The 20,715-nt window shown below is 44.4% G+C and overlaps 1 protein-coding gene across 8 annotated transcripts in view; it reads right to left on the bottom strand.

Moving 5' to 3' along the window:
- The window catches only part of LOC307179548 (zinc finger protein 551-like), a 64,787-nt gene that overhangs the window by 31,793 nt on the left and 12,279 nt on the right, over positions 1-20,715 (bottom strand). For 5 of the 8 annotated variants that reach the window (XM_079908840.1, XM_079908843.1, XM_079908839.1 and 2 more), the window contains exons 2-3: positions 13,755-13,878; positions 11,458-12,363 (exon numbers count right to left, since the gene is read on the bottom strand). The exons of 1 other annotated variant lie outside the window; for it this stretch is intronic. In XM_079908840.1, coding sequence (XP_079764966.1) covers positions 11,458-12,363; positions 13,755-13,878 — 1,030 coding nt within the window. Of the gene's footprint in view, positions 1-8,793; positions 12,364-13,754; positions 13,879-17,311; positions 17,354-20,715 lie in introns of those variants that run through there. 2 more of the 8 variants (XM_079908835.1, XM_079908838.1) reach the window with 2 other exon arrangements.

Raw genomic sequence — 20,715 nt, 5'->3', positions numbered from 1 at the left:
TGGCAGGCGGATTCTTAACCACTGTGCCATCAGGGAAGTCCCTATAAAATGTTAATATACTCTTACGGGATAGAAAGTGCTGTTCTTCTGAGAAATAACATTACTCTCTCCTTAGAACCTGTGGATGTGAAGATGGCTCCTGTCTGCTCAAAACATGAGAATCAGTGAAGTGTTTAAAAACTGTTACATGACAACAAGACTCCAGTGGGGCAGTCAGTAGGGGAACATGTTCAGAGGGAAAATGTGTCCCACCAGAATTATACCAAAGTATATTTTCAGGATGAATTTCTTATTTCTGCCCTCTTTTGGAATAAATTATTTTTCTATTTTCTATGGGAAAAAAAATGGATGGTATCAAGGAGAATCTCTAGCAGCCTGTAGAAGGAGCTGGGTTTGTACAGGGTGGGATGGGGTGGATACAGCACACTCTGCATCTAACAGGAAACAGCCCCTCACTTTATGTATAAAGTTTTTTAGGGTCTCACTTCCAATACCAGTAACAGAGTAATCTTCCCCTATCTTATCTATTCCATAAGTTTCTGTTTAACTCACATCTTGGTATAAAAGGAAAAGATACCCATCTCTGTCTGACACCACAAGGGAAAGCCCATGGTGACAAGTCGAGTCTGTCTTGTGATTTGGATGAGGAACTCAAGCCTTGAGCTATAGTTTTATTATTCCCTAATCCCCTTTCCCACCAGGCCACTCATTTTCAAGTCTGCAAATGTATGACAGTGGCTGGATCGGGTACTGAGAATAAATTTTAAACAATTTTTGCCCCAATTAACTATCATTAAAAAGAAGTACAACTCATGTGACAATATCCAAAGAAGCAATTGGGAGAATGTGGGAGAGCGACTTTTCCAAGAGTCCTTGAAGTGCCCAGGGTTATCACAGGGAGGGGAGCAGAAGGCATGGAAGCCTGACAATTAGGATAGTGGAAGCCATTTACTTGGCTCTGTTCAGATTTGGGATAACTCACAGGGGTTTCTCCAACACCTAATTCCCTGGGAGATGTCATAACTCAGAGGAACATCATGAGTAAGTGGCCTGAAAGAGGGGGATCCTTAGCTATTATGTGTCTACCTTCATTCAAGCAATATTTTCTAAAAGCTTCATAGTTAAAAGAATCATACACACGTAGAGAGTGCAGATTTACACAAACCTAAACTAGAATATAATAAGAAACTATATTAGAGGGCTTCCCTGGTGGCAGAGTGGTTAAGAATCTGTCTGCCAATGCAGGGGACACGGGTTCGAGCCCTGGTCTGGGAAGATCCCACATGCTGCAGAGCAACTAAGCCTGTGCACCACAACTACTGAGCCTGCGCTCTAGAGCCCATGAGCCACAACTATTGAAACCCGCATGCCTAGAGCCTGTGCTCCGCAACAAGAGAAGCCACCGCAATGTGAAGCCCACTCACCACTACGAAGAGTAGCCCCCGGTTGCCGCAACTAGAGAAAGCCCACGCACAGCAACGAAGACCCAACACAGCCAAAAATAAATAAATAAAATGAATACATTAGAAAACAAGGCAAAAAAACTTATGATAAACATTGAATAAAATATAAGCTTTAAAAAAAAAAGAACAATATTAGAGAAAACTAGTTATGATGAATGAGGTGCAAGTATGAATCCCCAGTAGAGAAAACTAAATGTACGAACAATTCAGACATTTTAATGAGATCTGGAGGATGACTGGCATAGAATATCACCTGCCTTGTGAAGAGTACATTTTCCTGAGTCACCACATCAATGGCGCTACTCACAGAAGCCTGAATCAAGCAGTGATGGGGATGAAGAAGACTCCAAGACAGAGGAATAGACAGACACAAACAAGTATCAATGATCAGGTGACTGATGCATCCCTGAGGTGGGTTCAGGGCTGAAGAACACCTGAAGAAATATGCACTAAAATCCTGCCATTTCCTTCCATCCCCACTCAACACTTGAAATCAGGCTAAGCACAGCCCTGCCTGGGGACTTTTCTTCCAAGATACTTTGTATCACATGGGAGAGCAGAGTACTGGGAGACAGTACTGAGAGTACAAGAGATGACAAACTGGGCAATGACTGTAACCAAAACCAAACTTTAGAAATCTGGTCTCAGTTTAGAGGGACGACCAGGACCCAGGACCAGCTTTTCTTCTTCAAAAATTCTCTCAAAAGAAGACGAAGAGGAAAGGAAGGAAGGAGGGAAGAAAGGAGGGAAGGAAGAGGAAGGAGGGAAGAGGGAGGAGGAAGGAGAAGAGAAAAAAGTTCCAAAACAGTAATTTGAAAAGATATACACACTCTAATATTCATTGCAACATTATTTACAAGAGCCAAGACATGGCAGCAACCTAATGTCATCAACAGATGAATGCATAAAGATGTGATACATATATACAATGGAATATTACTTAGCTATAAAAAGAGTGAAATTCTGCCATTTGCAGCAATGTGAATGGACCTAGAGAGTACTATGCTTAGTGAAAAAAGACTCTCTATGTATCACTAATATGTGGAACCTAAAAATTAAAACAAAGGAGTGTATATAACAAAACAGAAACAGACTCATGGATATAGAAAACAGACTAGTGGATACCGGTGGGGAAAGGGAAGGGGGAGGAGCAAGATAGGGGTAGGGGATTAAGAGGAACAAACTACTATGCTCAAAATAAATAAGCTACAAGGATATATAGGATAACACAGAGAATATAGTCAATATTTTCTAACAACTTTAAATGGAATAACCTATAAAAATACTGAATTACTATGATGTACACCTGAAACTAATATTGTAAATCAAGTATACTTCAATTAAAAATAAATAAAAATAAACTATAGTAATAATTGGGTCTCATAAACCATATTAATACAATAAAATCCATGAGATATAACTGTAGATGAAGAGGGAAGGGAATTTAGGTAGAAATAAGACAGGGCAAAATTGAAGGGGCATTTCTGGAAAGACCAGTAGGGACATGGCATTACTCTTCAGCTGTGAGAATAAACTCCTCCCTCTTTGGGAGGCTTTTCTATGAAGCAGTGAGGGAGGGTTTTGCCAAGGTTTAGTAAAATACTATAGATTTTGGCACAATTTAAACTGAGTCAGCAGCTTAGAAAACAGAGGTTCGGGACTATGAAATTTTACTGTCCACAATCTGCAGGTCACTGATATCTTACAGTCCCATAAAACTGCCTCATGGCAGGCAGAGAGGAACTGGAGAACTGGTGTTTCTCCTAGTGAGGAAAATGGAACTAAAATGGGGCTAGGATCTGAGACAGGAGTTTACTGGACGTATTGACCAAGAGAACCATGCAGAGAAGAACAGGAGAACCCGATTCAGATGGATAAATGGGGTGGAGTGGGGGAGTTCATGGATTTGAGAATCAGGTGATATCTAAGAGGTCACATCTTAGGTGTTGAAGAAAACTGGCACATCAGAGACTGGGACAGGAGGGTACTTCCCTGGTGATACAGTGGATAAGACTCCGAGTTCCCAATGCTGGAGGCCCAAGGTTTGATCCCTGATCAGAGAACTAGATCCCACATACATGCCACAACTAAAGAGCCCTCCTGCTACAACTAAGACCCAGCACAACCAAATAAATAAATAAATAATTTTTAAAAATAGAGGCTGAGACAGAACAGAGTCACTGAACATATTACATAATTAGAAGAACATTTAAGAGTGACAGTGAACTCCAGGGTGTGCCCTCTGTGGATTTGTAGATGATGTTTCTCCCTCTAAAGCCATGTTTGTCCCCTTCTATGCAGTTGTTTAACTCATACAACTCTTTTACCATCTCACACATCCCCTCTGGCCCCTTCTTCCAGCAGTTTCATTCGCCTGCATTGTGGAATCCATCCCCAGGTGTCATGTGCTCCCCAGACTCTCCTTTAAAACAGGAGACTCCTTCTCAGACCTCAAGTTCCTCCCCACAAAGGCCTTCTGGCAACTCGCTTCCCACCCATGAGTGTTTAGTATGGATGGTACCACCACCAGCGGGACACCCCTGACACTGCCACTGATGTTATCTCAAATGCATCCCTGGCCCTCACTGCCACACTCATGATTCATTTCCAAGGTCCTGTCAGTTTTCCTTCTAAACACCACCTTAGGGTCCCCCCGCCACTCAGTACACGCAGACAGAGCTGTCACCTGGTAACCTCCATCACTATTTTGGATGTTGGAATAGACAATGAAGGACTGAGAATCTCCACTGTGGCCCTCATATGCTGGGGTCCCTGTGGCTTTTCTTCCTCACTCCCCCAACAGGTGATCTTGGTAATGACCGCACCTCCCACCCCTCTAGGTGAAATGCAAATCAATGACTGACTGTGACGCTAATCCCCAAGAACATGCCCTTGTCGTCCTCCTAGGGAACACGCTTGATCAACCATTCCTGAAAACGACTGAATGTTCTCTCCTGTAAAACTCATGAAAATCTGCTCTCCTGCTCAGATCAAACCACTGCTCACATTTTGATCTCTGAGTTGTGCAGGGATGTACATCAGGATCCTGATCTGTATTCCCATCAGCCCATAATGAAACTTGCAGTGATGGGGTGTACATAGGCGACAGGTGTGTTCTCCTCAGGCCAGACTGTGCTGACCTCATCTCACTTGGTCTATGGGAACTGTGCAATTGTGCGTGGCCCACATATGACCACTGGGCGTCCCTATCATATGTCTGTCCAATTTCCATGGAGACTGAGGTGATAATAGTGCCTCCATGCATCTCACAGGTGCCTGGTGTGCTTTACATATGCCAGTGTGTGTGGTCCATGTTTGCCATACATCTTTTCTATTGTGGATGTGGTATGTGCAAGTCTGCCTCCAGGCTGAGGGGCATCAGCATTCCATACCTGTTACACTTGTGTCCCTAGAGTGTTTGTGGGGCACTCTCAAGTTGTGCCACACACACCTAACTCACTGTGTTCCACAGATGTGTGTTGCAGATCTCTGGGCTGTGATGCAGTGTCACCATCTGCTGCATACCAGGCACATATGGGCTGCACAAAGTGTGGAAGCAAAAGACACACTGTATTTCCAGGTCTGTCACCATCACAAAATTGTCCATCTGGAAAAGACCTCAGGCACCCACCTCATCAATATCTAGTATACTAAAGGGGAAATATGGGGGAACGGTGAACATACTAAACAGAACCAGAAACTTGAGATATAATTGACATACATTATATTACTTTCAGGTGTACAACAGGATGATTAGATATTTGTATGACATGGATTTTGTGAATTTAGTGAAATCCCACATTTTGTTGACTGGGATTCCAGTAGCATTTGGGATTACTCTGGTGAATGTATTCATTGGTGAAGTTGAGTTAGCAGAAATTCCAAAAGGCTATATCCCTGAACGCTTGGAATATTTTAAGCAGCCTGTATCAAGATGGATTGCCCATACTTCCTTTGATGATTCTGAAAAGAATTATGAAAAAACAACTGTTATCCTTCAAACTGAAGCCAAAAAAGGCTGAATTACAGTTAAAAGAGCTGAAAGTATCAAGACTGTGCCAAATGATCAGTTATGAGTTCTTACGTTTTAGAAATGCATTCTGAAGAGGTTATACATTGACATATCTGGGATTATTAAGTAATATAACACACTAATGTACATGGAGATAAAGAATACCATGAAATGATATATACCATGATGAAGATAGGGAGAGGGTTCATGGGATTTCATAACAGTCTTTTCCATTTATGGATACATTTGAAAATAGCCATTACAAATGGTAGACTATGTGCTTATAATTTGATATATTGAGAAACATAAATTGAAGTGGCCACGAGAAAACTTGGTTTCAGGGATGCAAACATGTATGGAAATATCAAAATGTACATTTTAAATATGTATGGTTTAATTGTATATATCACGTGCGTGCGTGTGTGTGTATGTGTATGTGTGTGTGTGTGTGTACATTTTGGCCACACCACGCAGCTTGTGGGATCTTAGTTCCCTGACTAGGGATTGAACCTGGGCCTACGGCAGTGAAAGCACCAAGTCCTAACGATTGGACCACCAGGGAATTCCCAAAGTTAACTGTATTTAAATCAAACTGCTTTTAAAAAGCAAATATTGGGCTTCCCTGGTGGCACAGTGGTTGAGAGTCCACCTGCCGATGCAGGGGACACAGGTTCATGTCCCAGTCTGGGAGGATCCTACATGCCGCGGAGCAGCTGGGCCTGTGAGCCATGGCCACAGAGCCTGTGTGTCTGGAGACTGTGCTCCACAACGAAGAGGCCACAACAGTGAGAGGCCTGCATACCACAAAAACAAAAACAAAAAAAACAAATATTTAAAACTTGCCACTTCCTAATCATTTGACTGTTTTTTTATTGTCTGTTTTTGAGGTTATTTGTGGTTACTGTATCAGTATGTTGGAAATAGAATTAGTAGTGTGCTACTGGGGCTTCCCTGGTGGCACAGTGGTTAAGAATCCACCTGCCAACATAGGGGACACGGGTTCGAGCCCTGGTCCGGGAAGATCCCACATGCCACAGAACAACTAAGCCCATGCAACACAACTACTGAGCCTGCACTCTAGAGCCCACGAGCCACAACTATTGAGCTCCCATGCCACAACTACTGAAGCCCATGTGCCTAGAGCCCATGCTCCGCAACAAGAAGTCACCTCAATGAGAAGCCCGCACACCACAACAAAGAATAGTCCCCACTCACTGCAACTACAGAAAGCCTGTGCACAGCAATGAAGACCCAAAATGGCCAAAAATAATAAAATTTAAAATTTTTTTAAAATTAAAAAGAATAGTGTGCTACTGCAATATCTTACCAACGTCATGTTCAGTGACACCATTTTGGCAGTTTGAAATTGACTGTGACAAGGAAAAAAAAAAAAGAAAAGAAATTGACCATAACAGGGGTATTTACACCAGGGAAATCAGCACAAAGACTACAAACCTAGGTGTGATTTAATGTATTATTGAATACTGAGTCTTAAGAATGTAGTGGAGAATATGTTAATAGTGCAGATTAAAGAAAAAAATATATGGTGCCTGTGGGCTTTCAGTTGTGCAAAGGGCAAAAAACTGAGGAAATATAATTTCCTTCCAGTATTCAAAAATGATTGTCCCATAAGGCAAAGAGGTCACATCACTGAAGAATGAGTGAAATTCCAACATAAGTCTTACTTGTTAAAATAATAAATAAATTACATAAAAAGAAAGTACTCAAAAGTTATAAATAGTCTTTTTACCAAAGAAGATAAACAGAGGGCAAACAAATGCATGAAAAAATGCTCAGCATCATGAATTCTTAGGAAAATGGAATTAAAACCAAAGAGAGTTAAAACTACACACTTATTTCAAGGGCTAAAATTTTAAAACATTGACCGTATCAAGTGTTGGCTACCCTGTAGAGGAACTGCAATTCTCATACACTGTTGATGGGAAGATAAAAGGGAACAACGACTTTAGATCACTGTTTGGCATATCTTAAAATGTTAAACATCTACCTACACTGCAACAGTCTGCGTTATTAACACATGGGAAATAAAACATATATCCATATAAATAACTGAATGCAAATATTTTAAGCAGCTTTATTTATAATACCGCAAACCTGGAAATAATCCAATGTCCATAAACAGATAAATGGATAAACAAAGATGTTATCCATAGAACAGAAGACTACTCAGCAATAAAAAGAATTAACTAATATAAGCATCATTGTTGAATTTAAAAATAATTGTGCAGCATGAAGTAAATCAGTTTTAAAAAAGAGTATACATCTTATGATACCTATTTAAAATTATAGAAAATACAAACTAACCTATTGTAAAGGAAAGTGAATCAATGAATCAATGATTGTCTGTAGGGCTGAGGAGAGTAGGGAATGAGATTCCAAAAGGGCATGAGGTAAATATGTGATAGATAAATTTACTTTCATGATTGTGGTGGTTTCACAGCTTTACATGTATGTCAAAGCTTATCAAATTGCACCGATTAGGTAAGTGCACTTTGTTGCACATCAACTATACAAACCCATGTTGTTCAAGGGTTACCTTAACCTTTGCTAAACCTTAGGAAAGCCTTAAAATGTGGTTCCAAATAAAAGCGTAGATATCCCACTTCTCTTGGAAAATTAGGTTGGCAACACTATATGGTCTCTACCATCTCTCTCCTTATGGCCTGGGAAGTGCAGCCTTGCCTCAGTGGCAGCCAACACTGGCAAGCAATGAAGGCTGCTGCCACTTGAATCAACAGAACTGCTCACTGGGTCACAAAAGACACATCCTTGGGCTACAGGACTGCCCTTTTCTCTATCCTTGTTTTCCCACCAGTAGAGCAATGCCTTTGAGGGAACAGCCCAGAAAGGCTATAGGAATCCACAAACCTCAGCTACAGGAAATACAGTTATGGAGATCCTGAGAATTTCTGTACACATTGATCACACAGGAATAGTCACTGGAGCATTTGTGGATGAATTTTTAGAAGAGGTACATTCCATCTAATTTACTGCAGTCTCCTCAACTCCCTATTAATCCAGTGTTTCTGCACCAACAAAACCAACCCCCCCCCAAAAAACCAAGTCCCCCTGGTAAATTTATGATTAACATCTCTACACAAAACTGTATTCCTTTTCTTGTCCTGACCCTGTTCCCCTCAGGATTGAGGGGTATCAAATAAAAGCAGGACCATGCGGGCCTTCCTGCGTACAAAAGCCCCTCCACGTATCCCTTGTTTGTTAGTAGAAAGAGGTTTTAGTCTCCAAGGTCTTCCCTGAGTTCCAAAGAGCAGACTCAAGCAGTTCCTAATTAGGGAAGTGAGGGAATACAGAAACAAAGGAAAAGCAGTCCAGGAAGAAAAGTAATGACAGCTTAAACAATAGTTCAGCAATAAATCAGAGTACTTGCTCCCCTCAAGTGATACATATAACAACAATCTGACACATATCTTTGTGCTGCTCAGCAGAAACCAAGACCCCACCCAGGTGGAAGATGGCGACTACATGCTGTCCACAAGCACATAGACCCCAGATAAGATAAGATAACTAAAACATCACCCTGTTACCTCAATACTAAGAAATCAGAAGAAAGTCCACGAGCTGCAACACTCAAACCAAATGTTGCCTTTAAAAACCCTTCCTTGTGGGCTTCCCTGGTGGCGCAGTGGTTGAGAGTCCGCCTGCCGATGCAGGGGACACGGGTTCGTGCCCCGGTCTGGGAAGATCCCACGTGCCGTGGAGCGGCTGGGCCCCTGAGCCATGGCCACTGAGCCTTCACATCCGGAGCCTGTGCTCTGCAACGGGAGAGGCCACAACAGTGAGAGGCTCGCATACCGCAAAAAAAAAAAAACAAACAAAAAAAACCCTTCCTTGAAAACCACTGGGGAGTTCAGGTCTTTTGAACATTAGCTGCCCATTCTTCTTGCTTGATGCCCTACAGTAAATGCTGTACTTCACTTCATCATAACCTTGCGTCAGTAGATTGGCTGTGCTGCACATGGGCAAGTGGACCTGAGTTTGGTTCAGTAACACAAATTATGGTTCTACCTGACCCTTGTAGTCTAACAATAAATGACACTGAAAATGTCATTGAAAATTTGTATATCATGGCACATGGCTCCTTTATAGGACCTGGGGACGAGGTCCCCTCAATGGTGCTGGGAATTATGTGAACAAGGGAATAAAATTCATGTTGGTCACAGAAGCACTGGGGGTTCTCACAACAAAGGCCTCCTCTTCAGGGTGGCTTCTGACCTCTCCAAAAATCGTGGCACCAGTCCACCAATTAGGACCACAGAGACCTGCAGTCTTCCTTTCAATGCCTTGGGAAGCAATGAAAATTAATCTGTTCACCTCTACATGCTAACAGATCACAATTCTGCTTCCAAACCCCCATGGAAGAGAGAAAAGAACCGCCAAAATTAAAGATGCAAGAGGAGGCCTTTACAAAAGATCACAAACCAGAGCAACATGCAGCAAGCAGTTTCCACATTGGTAAATTAGAACCTGGAAAAATTCATCACAAGTATGATGTGAGAACAATGATGTCCCTGAAAAAAGTAGTCCTTCTTAGCAAGCTGAGGATAGGTCCTTTGGACCCAACCTGAGTAAGGTCCATTCCCTAACATCAGAGAGAAAGGAATGAGGATCCTGCTAAGGGTTTGGGCTATTCATAATTTCCTCACACAGATGGGAGAACACAGAGTTCTGCTTTCCTGAGCCTGTTGGAGTGGTGCCTCATGTACAGGGGTGAAATGGCTTCAGCCACAGAAAGTGGCAGTGACATAAATCTAACAGCAGCTCTGGGCAGGTTACAAGGTATAATGCATCTCCTTAAAGCCTTAGATGTAACTGAAACTTATGGGCAATCTTGCATGGTGGGTGTTTGAATAAATGAGGTTTAAATTCAGATAAATGGCTCTCACACAGTCTCCTCCAGTATTGCTATACTGAGTGAGGAAATAAAACATTCCCTGCACATTTAAGGCTTTTCTCCAGCATGAACTCTCCAGTGTCTGAGGAGGTTAGGTTTGCGGCTAAAGGATTTCGCACATTCACTACATTCATAAGGTCTTTCTCCCGTGTGAACTCTCTGGTGTTGAATGAGGTCAGATTTGTGGGTAAAGAGTTTCCCACATTCACTGCACTCATAAGGCCTCTCACCAGTGTGCCTTCTCTGGTGTTGAATGAGGCTAGAACTTTGGCTAAATGATTTCCCACACTCATTACACTCATATGGTTTTTCCCCAGTGTGAACTCTCTGATGTTGAATGAGGCTAGCACTTTGGCTAAAGGATTTCCCACATTCCCCACATTCATAAGGCTTTTCTCCAGAATGAATTCTCCGGTGTTGAATAAGCCCAGAGCGTTGTCTAAAGGATTTCCCACATTCACTGCACTCATAAGGTCTTGTGCCAGTATGAATTCTCTGGTGTTGAATGAGGTCAGATTTGCGGGTAAAAGATTTTCCACATTCAGTGCACTCGTAAGGTCTTTCTCCAGTGTGAACTCTCTGATGTTGAATGAGGATAAATTTGCGACTAAAGGATTTTCCACAAACACTGCACTCATATGGTCTTTCTCCAGTATGAACACTCCGGTGTCGAATGAGGTTAGAGAACTGTCTAAAGGACTTCCCACATTCACTGCACACATAAGGCCTTTCTCCACTGTGAATTCTCTGGTGTTGAACGAGTTCAGATTTGCAGCTAAAAGATTTCCCACATTCGCTACACTCATAAGGCATTTCTCCAGTGTGAACTCTACCATGTCGAATGAGATTAAAAATTTGTCTAAAGGCTTTCCCACATTCACTGCACTCATAAGGCCTTTCTCCAGTGTGAACTCTCTGGTGTCGGAAAAGGCTAGAACTTTGTCTAAAGGACTTCCCACATTCACTGCACTCATAAGGTCTTTCTTTAGTGTGAACTCTCTGGTGTTCAATGAGGTTGGATTTGTAGCTAAAGAATTTCCCACACTCACCACACTCAAAATGCATTCCTCCAGTGTGTTGTCTCTGGTGGTGAATGAGTTTGGATTTGTGACTGAAGACTTTTCCACATTCACTGCATTCATAAGTCCTTTCTCCAGTGTGAATTTTCTGATGTTTTCTAAGACTAAAGTTGTGGGTAAATAATTTTTCACGTTCTCTGCATCCATAAGGCTTTGTACCACTGTGAATTCTCTGGTGTTTAACAAGGCCAGAGATATGGCTAAAGAATTTCCCACATTCACCACACTCATATGGTCTTTGTCCAGTGTGAATTTGCTGGTGCTGAACAAGTCTGTAGTTGCAGTTGAAGGCTTTCCTACATTTGTTACACTCATAAAGCCCTTCTTTAGAGTGGACACTTTTATCTTGAACAAGTGTGTGGCTGTGGCTGACAACTTTTTCACATTCACCCCACTTGTAATGACTTTTTTCACTGTGAAAGGCCTGTCCACTCTTGCTGCCACTCTGTAGTTCCTCACTGTTGGGTGTGGCCTGGTGCTGGAGAAGGCCCAAGGTGGCTGGGAAGTCCTCCCCAACCTCCCCACAGGTGAAAGGCTTCCCTGGCACAAAGAAGTTGCAGCTCCTCACAAGCGAGGCCCTGTCCACATCTCTCTTCCAGGGCTTCTCTCCACTGTCATGCTTCTGTTGCTGGCGAAGGTTTGCAATGAAACAGAAGCATCTCACATATGTGCCACCCAAGTCTGGTTTCTGCAAAGGGTATACTCTTTGGTGCTCAGCTTGCTGCAAAATATCTTTTAAGATGGGGACACACATCTCACAGGGGTGGGTCTTCTGGGTGGATGGACCTGCCTTAGAAGCCCTAACCTGTGACTCTCCTTCTACAGATATACTCTGCTCAGAAGGGGCCTCCTCATCTTCTGTTCCATGGCAACAACCTGAAAGCAGAGAAACGCTGAGGAAATGCATGTTTACTTTGGTGGGAAAGTGAAGTCCCATTACAAAGGTGTGTCAGACACAACAAAGAATGAGCCATGGGTTTGTTCTAAAAACAAGGAAGCTGGGGGCAAGCTGAGGAAGTGGCTGCTTGGCAGCAGTGGGCAGGCCTCTGAAGATCACAAATAGGGGAGACCTCACCAGACAAAGGACACAAGGATGGGTTGCACCCACAGAGCCGAGGCAAGGCTTCCAACTCATTCCTCTCCCAACAACCTTCAGATGTGGGGCAGGCTGGTTGTGTCCTGCCCCAGTAAAATCCAAATGGAATCAAGTAGCTGGCATTCAAGGAATATTTAAGGATATGTGCACACCTCATGATACATGTGCGGGTCAGTGGGGGAGAACACTACAGAGAGAGAAGTACAGAGGAACAGGTGACCCATGGAAGCCACAAAGGTGAAGGCAGTCAGGAACTGGAAGTCACAGAAGAACTAACAAGTCAGCAAAGTGTCAAGTATGGGGAAAAGGTAGAAATGAGGTGCAGTCAGTGGCACTACTGGTCACTGGGCAGGCTCCTGGTTTGATATGAAAACAGCCATGATGTCATATCTTCCCCCAGCTGTCACTCACCAGGCCCAGGCAGGCTCTCCTCTGAGACCATCTTACCATGTCTACTCTGTGAAACAACCAGGGCTCTCTCTGCACCCTCCATTGTACAACTACTCAGAACCTGAATAACGCAAGTCTTATGAAAGACAGCATAGGGGAGTGGCCAGCACTGGCCTAGAGCAACTTGCCATATGACAGTATTCAGTAAAGAAAACATTACATATAATTGAATCACTTTGCTGTACACCAGAAACTAACACAACATTGTAAATCAACTATAGTTCATTTTTTTTTTAAAGTCTCTAATAAAATGAGATATTCCTGGAGAAGAAAAAGAAAACATTACAAAAAACAACTAAAGGAGAGTCTTACAAAAACAGCCCATGGATCATGTAAGTAATGACCATGATCTGGCACAGGCAGCCACAAAGAACTTTAGCTAGAAGAAGGGGGAAGAACTGGAGGCCATGGATCTGGACATAGTCACTCCACCAGGGAGAGGACAAGCAAGTTGGGATTCATTAAGCCAACTACAAGATTCCTGACTCCCAGACCCATCTCTGCACTTTTGGAGGCAACAGGTGTTAGGGATGCTTGGGGAGTCCATTACTCAGGGCATGACACACAGCTCAGTGCCGGCATCCACAGCACATCTGACAAGAAAGTAGAGGAAATTAGCAGAGCCCATGATCCAGCTGTGGAAAAGACAATGCTAACTCCAGGGAAAAAAGGAAAAACAGGACATCATCTCAGAACACTGGAAAGAGTGTGAAGGTCTTACCCAGGGATGCTACAAGTGCAAAGTTTTCCAGCATCACATTGTAGTACAGGAGTCTCTGAGCCTCATCAAGGAGCCCCCACTCCTCCTGGGAGAAGTCAATGGCCACATCCTCAAATTTCATACCCTGTCATAATGGAGACAGTTCATTCCACCATCAGCTTCTCTCCTATGATTCCAAGATCATCATGCCATGTTCCCCACTCCCCCCACCCCCAGCCCCAATCTATCCTCTGCTCACTCTACTCCCCACCTCAGAGGAGATACCAGACCTTGGTGCCATTAGAATCACTCTCTCATATTCCCACTGATTCTGTGTCTTCCCACATCAATAGGCAGATGAGCAGATAGGTGACATCTGACCTCTGGGTCTTGCATGTAGGCCACATTTCCTCTTGTCAATAAGGTGGGTGTCACAAACATAGGTTAGGGAGAGACACTGGCCACAGGGAAGGTGTGAGTGATCTGACACTGGTCTTTCCTTCACCCTTATGACCCCAACAACAGGGTTCTAGGGCCATTAGTTCACACTACCTCTTCACATGCACATCTTTCTTTGAACCACACTTCGCTCTCACAGCTGCATTCCCGCAGGGACAACTTCAAAGGTCACACAGCCTTGACATGATGGGGATAGTTCATTTCATGACCAGCTTTCCCCTTAGGATCCTAATTTCACCACCTCCCCAATCTATCAGTTGCTTACCCCTCTCCCTTCCCCACCTCATGAACATTTCCAAGCTCAGGTGGCACTGATACCCATTGTCTCATCATGGTCCTTTTGATCACTGTATCAGCCCTCAATAACAAGCAGGTGGGTAGACAGATGTCATCTAAGCTCTGGACCTAGCACATAAAGCCACAACACCCCACTCTTCTCAGGCAATTCCCCTGGGGTTCCCCAGATCATTTCTCCCAGACACCACCAATCTTGGGTTCACCCTTGACACTTATGCCAACACCAGGGTCCTGGAACCATGAGTTCATGCTCCCTCTCCATGTGTACATCACTCTTTCCACAACAACTGTCTCACAACTTCACTCCCACAGCCACAGCCTCCCTCCTGCTCTACACCAAAATCATCTCCTCAGCCTCTCTATTCATTACTCAGTATATGTGATCCACAGAATGCTTGGCAAATTCAAACACGATCAAGTACGACCCTAGACTGTGACAGTTCCCACTGACAAAGGCAGCCTTGGATCCTGCTATGAAGGCCTCCTTCCTTGACTGTCCCTTGCTTCAACCTCATCCACTAAGAACCACATCAGATCTCAGATACCCATGGCCCTACTCCACTTGTGCTGCACTTGATGAACCCTCACCAGTCATAGCTTTCCTTTCTCCACCTAACCCTCATTCAAGGCCCAGCACCTGGCCCTCTACATCATCTGTGAGTTTCCCAGATGACCGCTTGTGTCCCCAAGCTAATCTGCCAGCCTGACTAGAACACCCCAGGTCCCACCAAGGGTTACAACAAAACCCTAGTGAGTTGGTAGAGCAGTGAATAAACACCAGCTTGTCTGAATTACTCCTGATGATGCCTCTGCATCCATCTCATGTCCACTGATCCTTAAGAAGCCTTGGTTGCATGCCAAACCATTTACCCTTATAACCCTCTCTGTGACTAACTCCTTCACCCATGTTGTGACACCTACCTCCCACAACCAGGGGTCCAAGCAGGAAGCCCAGTCCACAGACCCATTCTCTTCTTCCTAGGCTATTATTACCATTATCCTCCTGACCAGGACTCCCCATACTAAAATGATCTACAGCTCCTCCCTGGTCCACACTGTCTACTACCTTTTGGATAAGTCTCCATCCCAAACTCCTCCTCAGAGGAGGATGCCCGCAAACTGCACTCTGAAACACCTCATACCCTTAAGAGGTCAAGAATAAAACTTCTGATATCCCCAGTGAAAATTACTCTTACTATGGACTTTCCCATATCAGTTGGTAGAGCTTCCATCCTTCCACATGCAAAATCCATACTTTCACTTCATCCCTGACTCCTTCTTTCAACCTCAAAATTAGAAAATCCAGCTTGCCATACCTAAAACACCAATCCAGAATCCAGCCACATCTCCCACCTCCATGGCCACCACCCTGGTCCAGCTACCAGCACACTCACACAGACTATAGGAGTATCCTTCTCCCTGGTCTTCCTATCACCTCCCTTATGCCAATACTGTTCTCCATGCTGCAGCCACAGGGAGCCTGTTGAGACCTGGGTCAGATCACCTGTCTCCACTGCTCCAAATTTTTCAGTGCTCCTATCACCTCCAGAAGAGACACCCAATTTCTCAAAAAGCTGTTCCAGGGAATTCCCTGGTGGTGCAGTGGTTAAGAATCCGCCTGTTAATGCAGGGGACACGGGTTCAATCCCTGGTCTGGGAAGATCCCACATGCCATGGAGCAACTAAGCCTGTGTGCCACAGCTACTGAGCCCACAGAGCACAGCTCACCTAGAGCCCATGCTCCATAACAAGAGAAGCAACTGCAATGAGAAGCTCACGCACCACAAGTAAGAGTAGCCCCCGCTCACTGCAACTAGAGAAAGTCCACGCGCAGCAATGAAGACCCAACGCAGCCAAAAAAAAAAAAAAGCTGTTCCAGACCTGCCTCCTGCTCCACTGCTCTCAGCTACCATGAGAAAGAAAAGATACCTGCACGTCCCTGAACCCTCCCTCACCTCCCCTCCAGGCCTTTGCACATTCTGGTACCTATGCCAGATCTGGTACTTTCCTCATCTGATTCCACTCGTTGTCAAAAATAGGAACCATCTTACATAACTCTAGGCCTGGTGTTTGTTCAAGGCCCCCAGGCCCAAGGCCTGGAAGAGTGGCAGAACAGTACCAGGACGCTATTACCCCAGAGACCACAAGGGTGGGGTGAGGACTAACGAGACCCTGAAATAAACTCCACAAACCAGTATCACTAAGCGATTCCATAGTTACAGGAATCTGTGGAAAAAGAGAGGTTGTTTGAGAGTTTGACCACCACGGCCAGCATCCTTGGGCTCAGACCGCTAAGTACCCTTGGCCAGCCCAGGAGCCAAGTGAGCTCGAGATGTCTGAATTACCTCCGGGCCTCAGTCCTGAGAGCAGACTCTTGCCAGCTGTGTAATCTTTTACAGGATTCGACATTTCCCGTATCTATTATCTCTCTTCTCGTCTCTTCTTCCTCTGAGCAGCCTTAGGAAAACTTTTAGAATCCTATCTCAGTGTCCCTCTTTTGCTCACACCCTTCAGAATGAAAGTAAATCTCCTCAGGCACAACTTCACCTCACAGTCTGTGTCCTGCAGACATAAGACGGACTCCAGGTTTCCTGAATCCTCCCGCCTCAGTCCGACCTCCCAGCCTTTGCACTTGCGGTTCCCTCCGCCTGCCACCCTCTCCCACGCGCCATCACACTGTCAGAAAAAGACCTACCCACAACCGGCTCACCGTCCCGGACACCGCGCCCCGAGCTGCAGGCACGTGAGCAGGCGCCCCGCACTTGGGTCTTTAGTGTCTGTGGGAGGTGAGGGCGGTGAGAGCCCGGAAGACAAACGTTTACCTGAGGCGGGTCCCTCAGCGCCGCCGCCGCCGCCATCGGAGTCTGTGGACGAAGCGGAGTCTGTGAGGCGTGGAGGTCCCGATCTCAGCCTGTTACGGGTCACCCCGAGGTGCGCCACCGCCAAGCCATGGATCTGCCTCTGTGGAGGCCTCTGACGCCTTCTCTTTTAAGACCCCTGGCTCCGAGCCTCTGAGTGGGCGACCCGACCTGAGAAAGGCCAAAATGACCGCCACAAGGAAGACGCCAGAAATCCCGCCCCGAAGCGAAGCCCACGCACGGAAGTACCTCTGCCCTGGGCTTTCATTGGCTCAACTCCGCCACCATTGGGCGCATTGCCCTCTGGGTAGTGTAGTTCCCACAGCTGCGCAGGAGGACATTCCCGGAGTCCACCTTGGCCAAGAAACGTTCTGCGCAGCACGGAGAAATATAACCATTATTTTGTAATAACTTTAAATGAAGTACACGCTATAAAAATATTGAATCAGAGACCCCTGGCGGTCTAGTAGTTAAGACTCCGCGCTTCCACTGCAGGGTAAGATCCCACATACCGCTTGACGGGGCCAAAAAAAAAAAAAAAATTAAATCAGTATGTTGTATACGTGAAACCAATATAACATTGTAAATCAGCCATACTTAAATTAAAAAAAGAAAGGTTCTGGGGCACTGAGAGTAACGCTGGGAAATGACTAACCTTGGGGGGAAAGGAATGTGATTATCCCTTTTTAAAGGGGCGGTTCGCGGGTCTCCGGGGAGCGTTGTCTGCCACGGATCATTTGTTTAGAAACATTATTCCGGTCTCTGTAAGCTCAAAATGGCCCCCTGTGGCTAAAAAGATCATTCCAATTATTTCCAAAGGCTACAAATGCGAGCGGACATATTCTCATTCAGACTCAAAATGCATCCGCTCTTAGCTGGAATGTAATAAACGTTTTATTGCTATTCAAATACATACAGTTAGAAGTGTTGGTTGTTTTTTTAACTCTGTATGTTTAGTTAGGGCCATGACTTGGAAGATGAGTAACGATGTTTAGGCCTCCCTGAAATAGGAGGACAAGAAGTTTTCTCTGCCTCTGTTTCCCAGAGAACATCTGTCATGCCTGTATCCTCACTGATTGTGTCTAAACCATAAAGCAGAACTGTCTAGCCACTTAATATTTCTTACTCAATGACCAAAGATATATTCAGTTCCCTTAGGAATCTGACATCTATCTCAAATGGAGAGCAACTTATGAAATTGTTTTGGTATAGTGTAGTGCCTGCTCAATGAGTGATAGTGTTCTCAGGCAGGGGACATGTGCAAAAGGGGCATCTGAACCCCATCATCTCATCTCCTTGCTCGGAGGGGGTTATCATTTCTCCAGTGATTGTTGGGGCTGTTGTGCATGAGGAATAGATGATATCGGAAAAAAAAAAGTTGTGAAATGCGAATTATAAGGAACTATTTATAATGATTATGTAGTTAGTCAAAGATAGTGGCAGAGATAACTCTGGGGAAGCATCTGAGAAGGGTGAAAAAAGTTAAGACTTCAATAATTTTTATTAGGAGATACTAAAGTCTGAGAAGAGATGAGTTAAGCTGAGCTCAATATTTTTCCCTGATTTAAACATTTATTTTTATTTTTATTGGCATATAGTTGATTTATAATATTATGTTAGTTTCAGGTGTACAACATAGTGATTCAAAATTTTTATAGATTATACTTCATTTAAAGTTATTACAAAATAATGGCTGTAATTCCCTGTGATGTACAATATATCCTTGTTGTTTATTTATTTTCTACATAGCAGTTTGTACCTCTAAGTCCCCTACCCCTATCTTGCCCTTCCCCTCTTCCCTCTCCCCACTGGAAACCACTACTTTGTTCTCTGTATCTGTGAGTCTGTTTCTGTTTTGTTATATTCACTAGTTTTCTGTATTTTTTGGATTCCACATGTGATATTTGTCTCTCTTTTTCACTGAGCATAATACCCTCCAGGTCCATCCATGTTGCTGTAAATGGCAGAATATCATTTTTTATGGCAGAGTGGTATTCCACTGCATGTGGGTATGCGTGCATGTGGGTGTGTGTGTACCACATCTTTTTTATCCATTCATCTGTTGATGGGCACTTAGGTGGCTTCCATATCTTGGCTATTGTAAATAATGCTGCTATGAACATTGGGTGCATGTACCTTTTCAAATTATTATTCTTGTTTTCTTTGGATATATACCCAGGAATGGAATTGCTGGATCACATGGCAGTTCTATTTTCAGTTTTTTGAGAAACCTCCATTCTGTTTTCCACAGTAGACATTAACTGCTCTGGGACATCCAAGGAATGGGGAAACGATCACGGAAATAAATCCAACAATAACAGCAGCAGCAGCTGAGTCTCCATGAACCTCAATGTGCACCTGCCCCGGGCTGAAGGCTTCAAGTGCCATGATAAAGGGACTGTCCCCAGTTCGGCAGCTAGACTCCCAGGTTTGAATCCAGCCTCTTGAATCTGATACTTTCTGTGGTGTGACCTTGGGGGACCCACTTCATCTTTGTTATCCTGGATTTCCCCAGCAATACAGTAATAGCTCCCAATACCCAGAGTGCTGTGAAAATTAAAAAGAAATTCTCAAAATGCAAATCCTGGAATTCTGGTACCAGTACAGGCTGTATTTTGTTGCTTTGACTGACCGTCAGAGGCTACGGTGAACATCTTCATCATCTCCCTGTCACAGTCAGTGAAGTAAATCTTGGGGACCTCTAGAGTGGCCCACAGATTCCCTGGGATTCCACAATGAGACCTCAGTAACCTGAAGACACGTCTTCCAGTGGACCAGAGGGTTCTAGGAAGCCCCATTTGTTTCTCACAAGCACCTGGAGACAGAAGGGCCCAGAGGTATATGGCTTGGGGATATCACCTGCAGGTGTGGCTGGTGGTGTAGCCACTGCACACTGAACGGGCACCTCAGCTCCTCCAAAGGCCTGGGCACAGGGCTGCTCTTTATCCCCATTTTACACAGGAGACAACCCAGATAGTGGATTGTTTTGCCTGTTGTCCCAGTGATGGCTGGTGACGAGATTTAAACCCACATTGTATGGGCCACGTTTGGGGAGTCTGATCACTGACCTATTCTTTGGCTTCCAGAAGGGCTTCAGAATGTCTGTCCTAATACCACCTGGTCCACCTTTTTTTTTTTTTTTTTGTCTGCATTGAGTCTTTGTTGCTGCGCACAGGCTTTCTCTAGTTGCAGCAGGCAGGGGTTACTCTTCGTTGTGGGCGCAGGCTTCTCATTGCAGTGGCTTCTCTTGTTGCAGAGCACGGGCTCTAGAGTGCAGGCTCAGTAGTTGTGGCATGCGGGCTTAGTTGCTCTGGGGCATATGAGATCTTCCCGGACCAGGGCTTGAACCTATGTCCCCTGCATTGGCA

The sequence above is a fragment of the Stenella coeruleoalba genome, assembly GCF_951394435.1.
Source record: "Stenella coeruleoalba genome assembly, chromosome: 20".
Lineage (NCBI taxonomy): Eukaryota > Metazoa > Chordata > Mammalia > Artiodactyla > Delphinidae > Stenella > Stenella coeruleoalba.
This window is presented reverse-complemented; position numbering and strand designations above follow the sequence as displayed.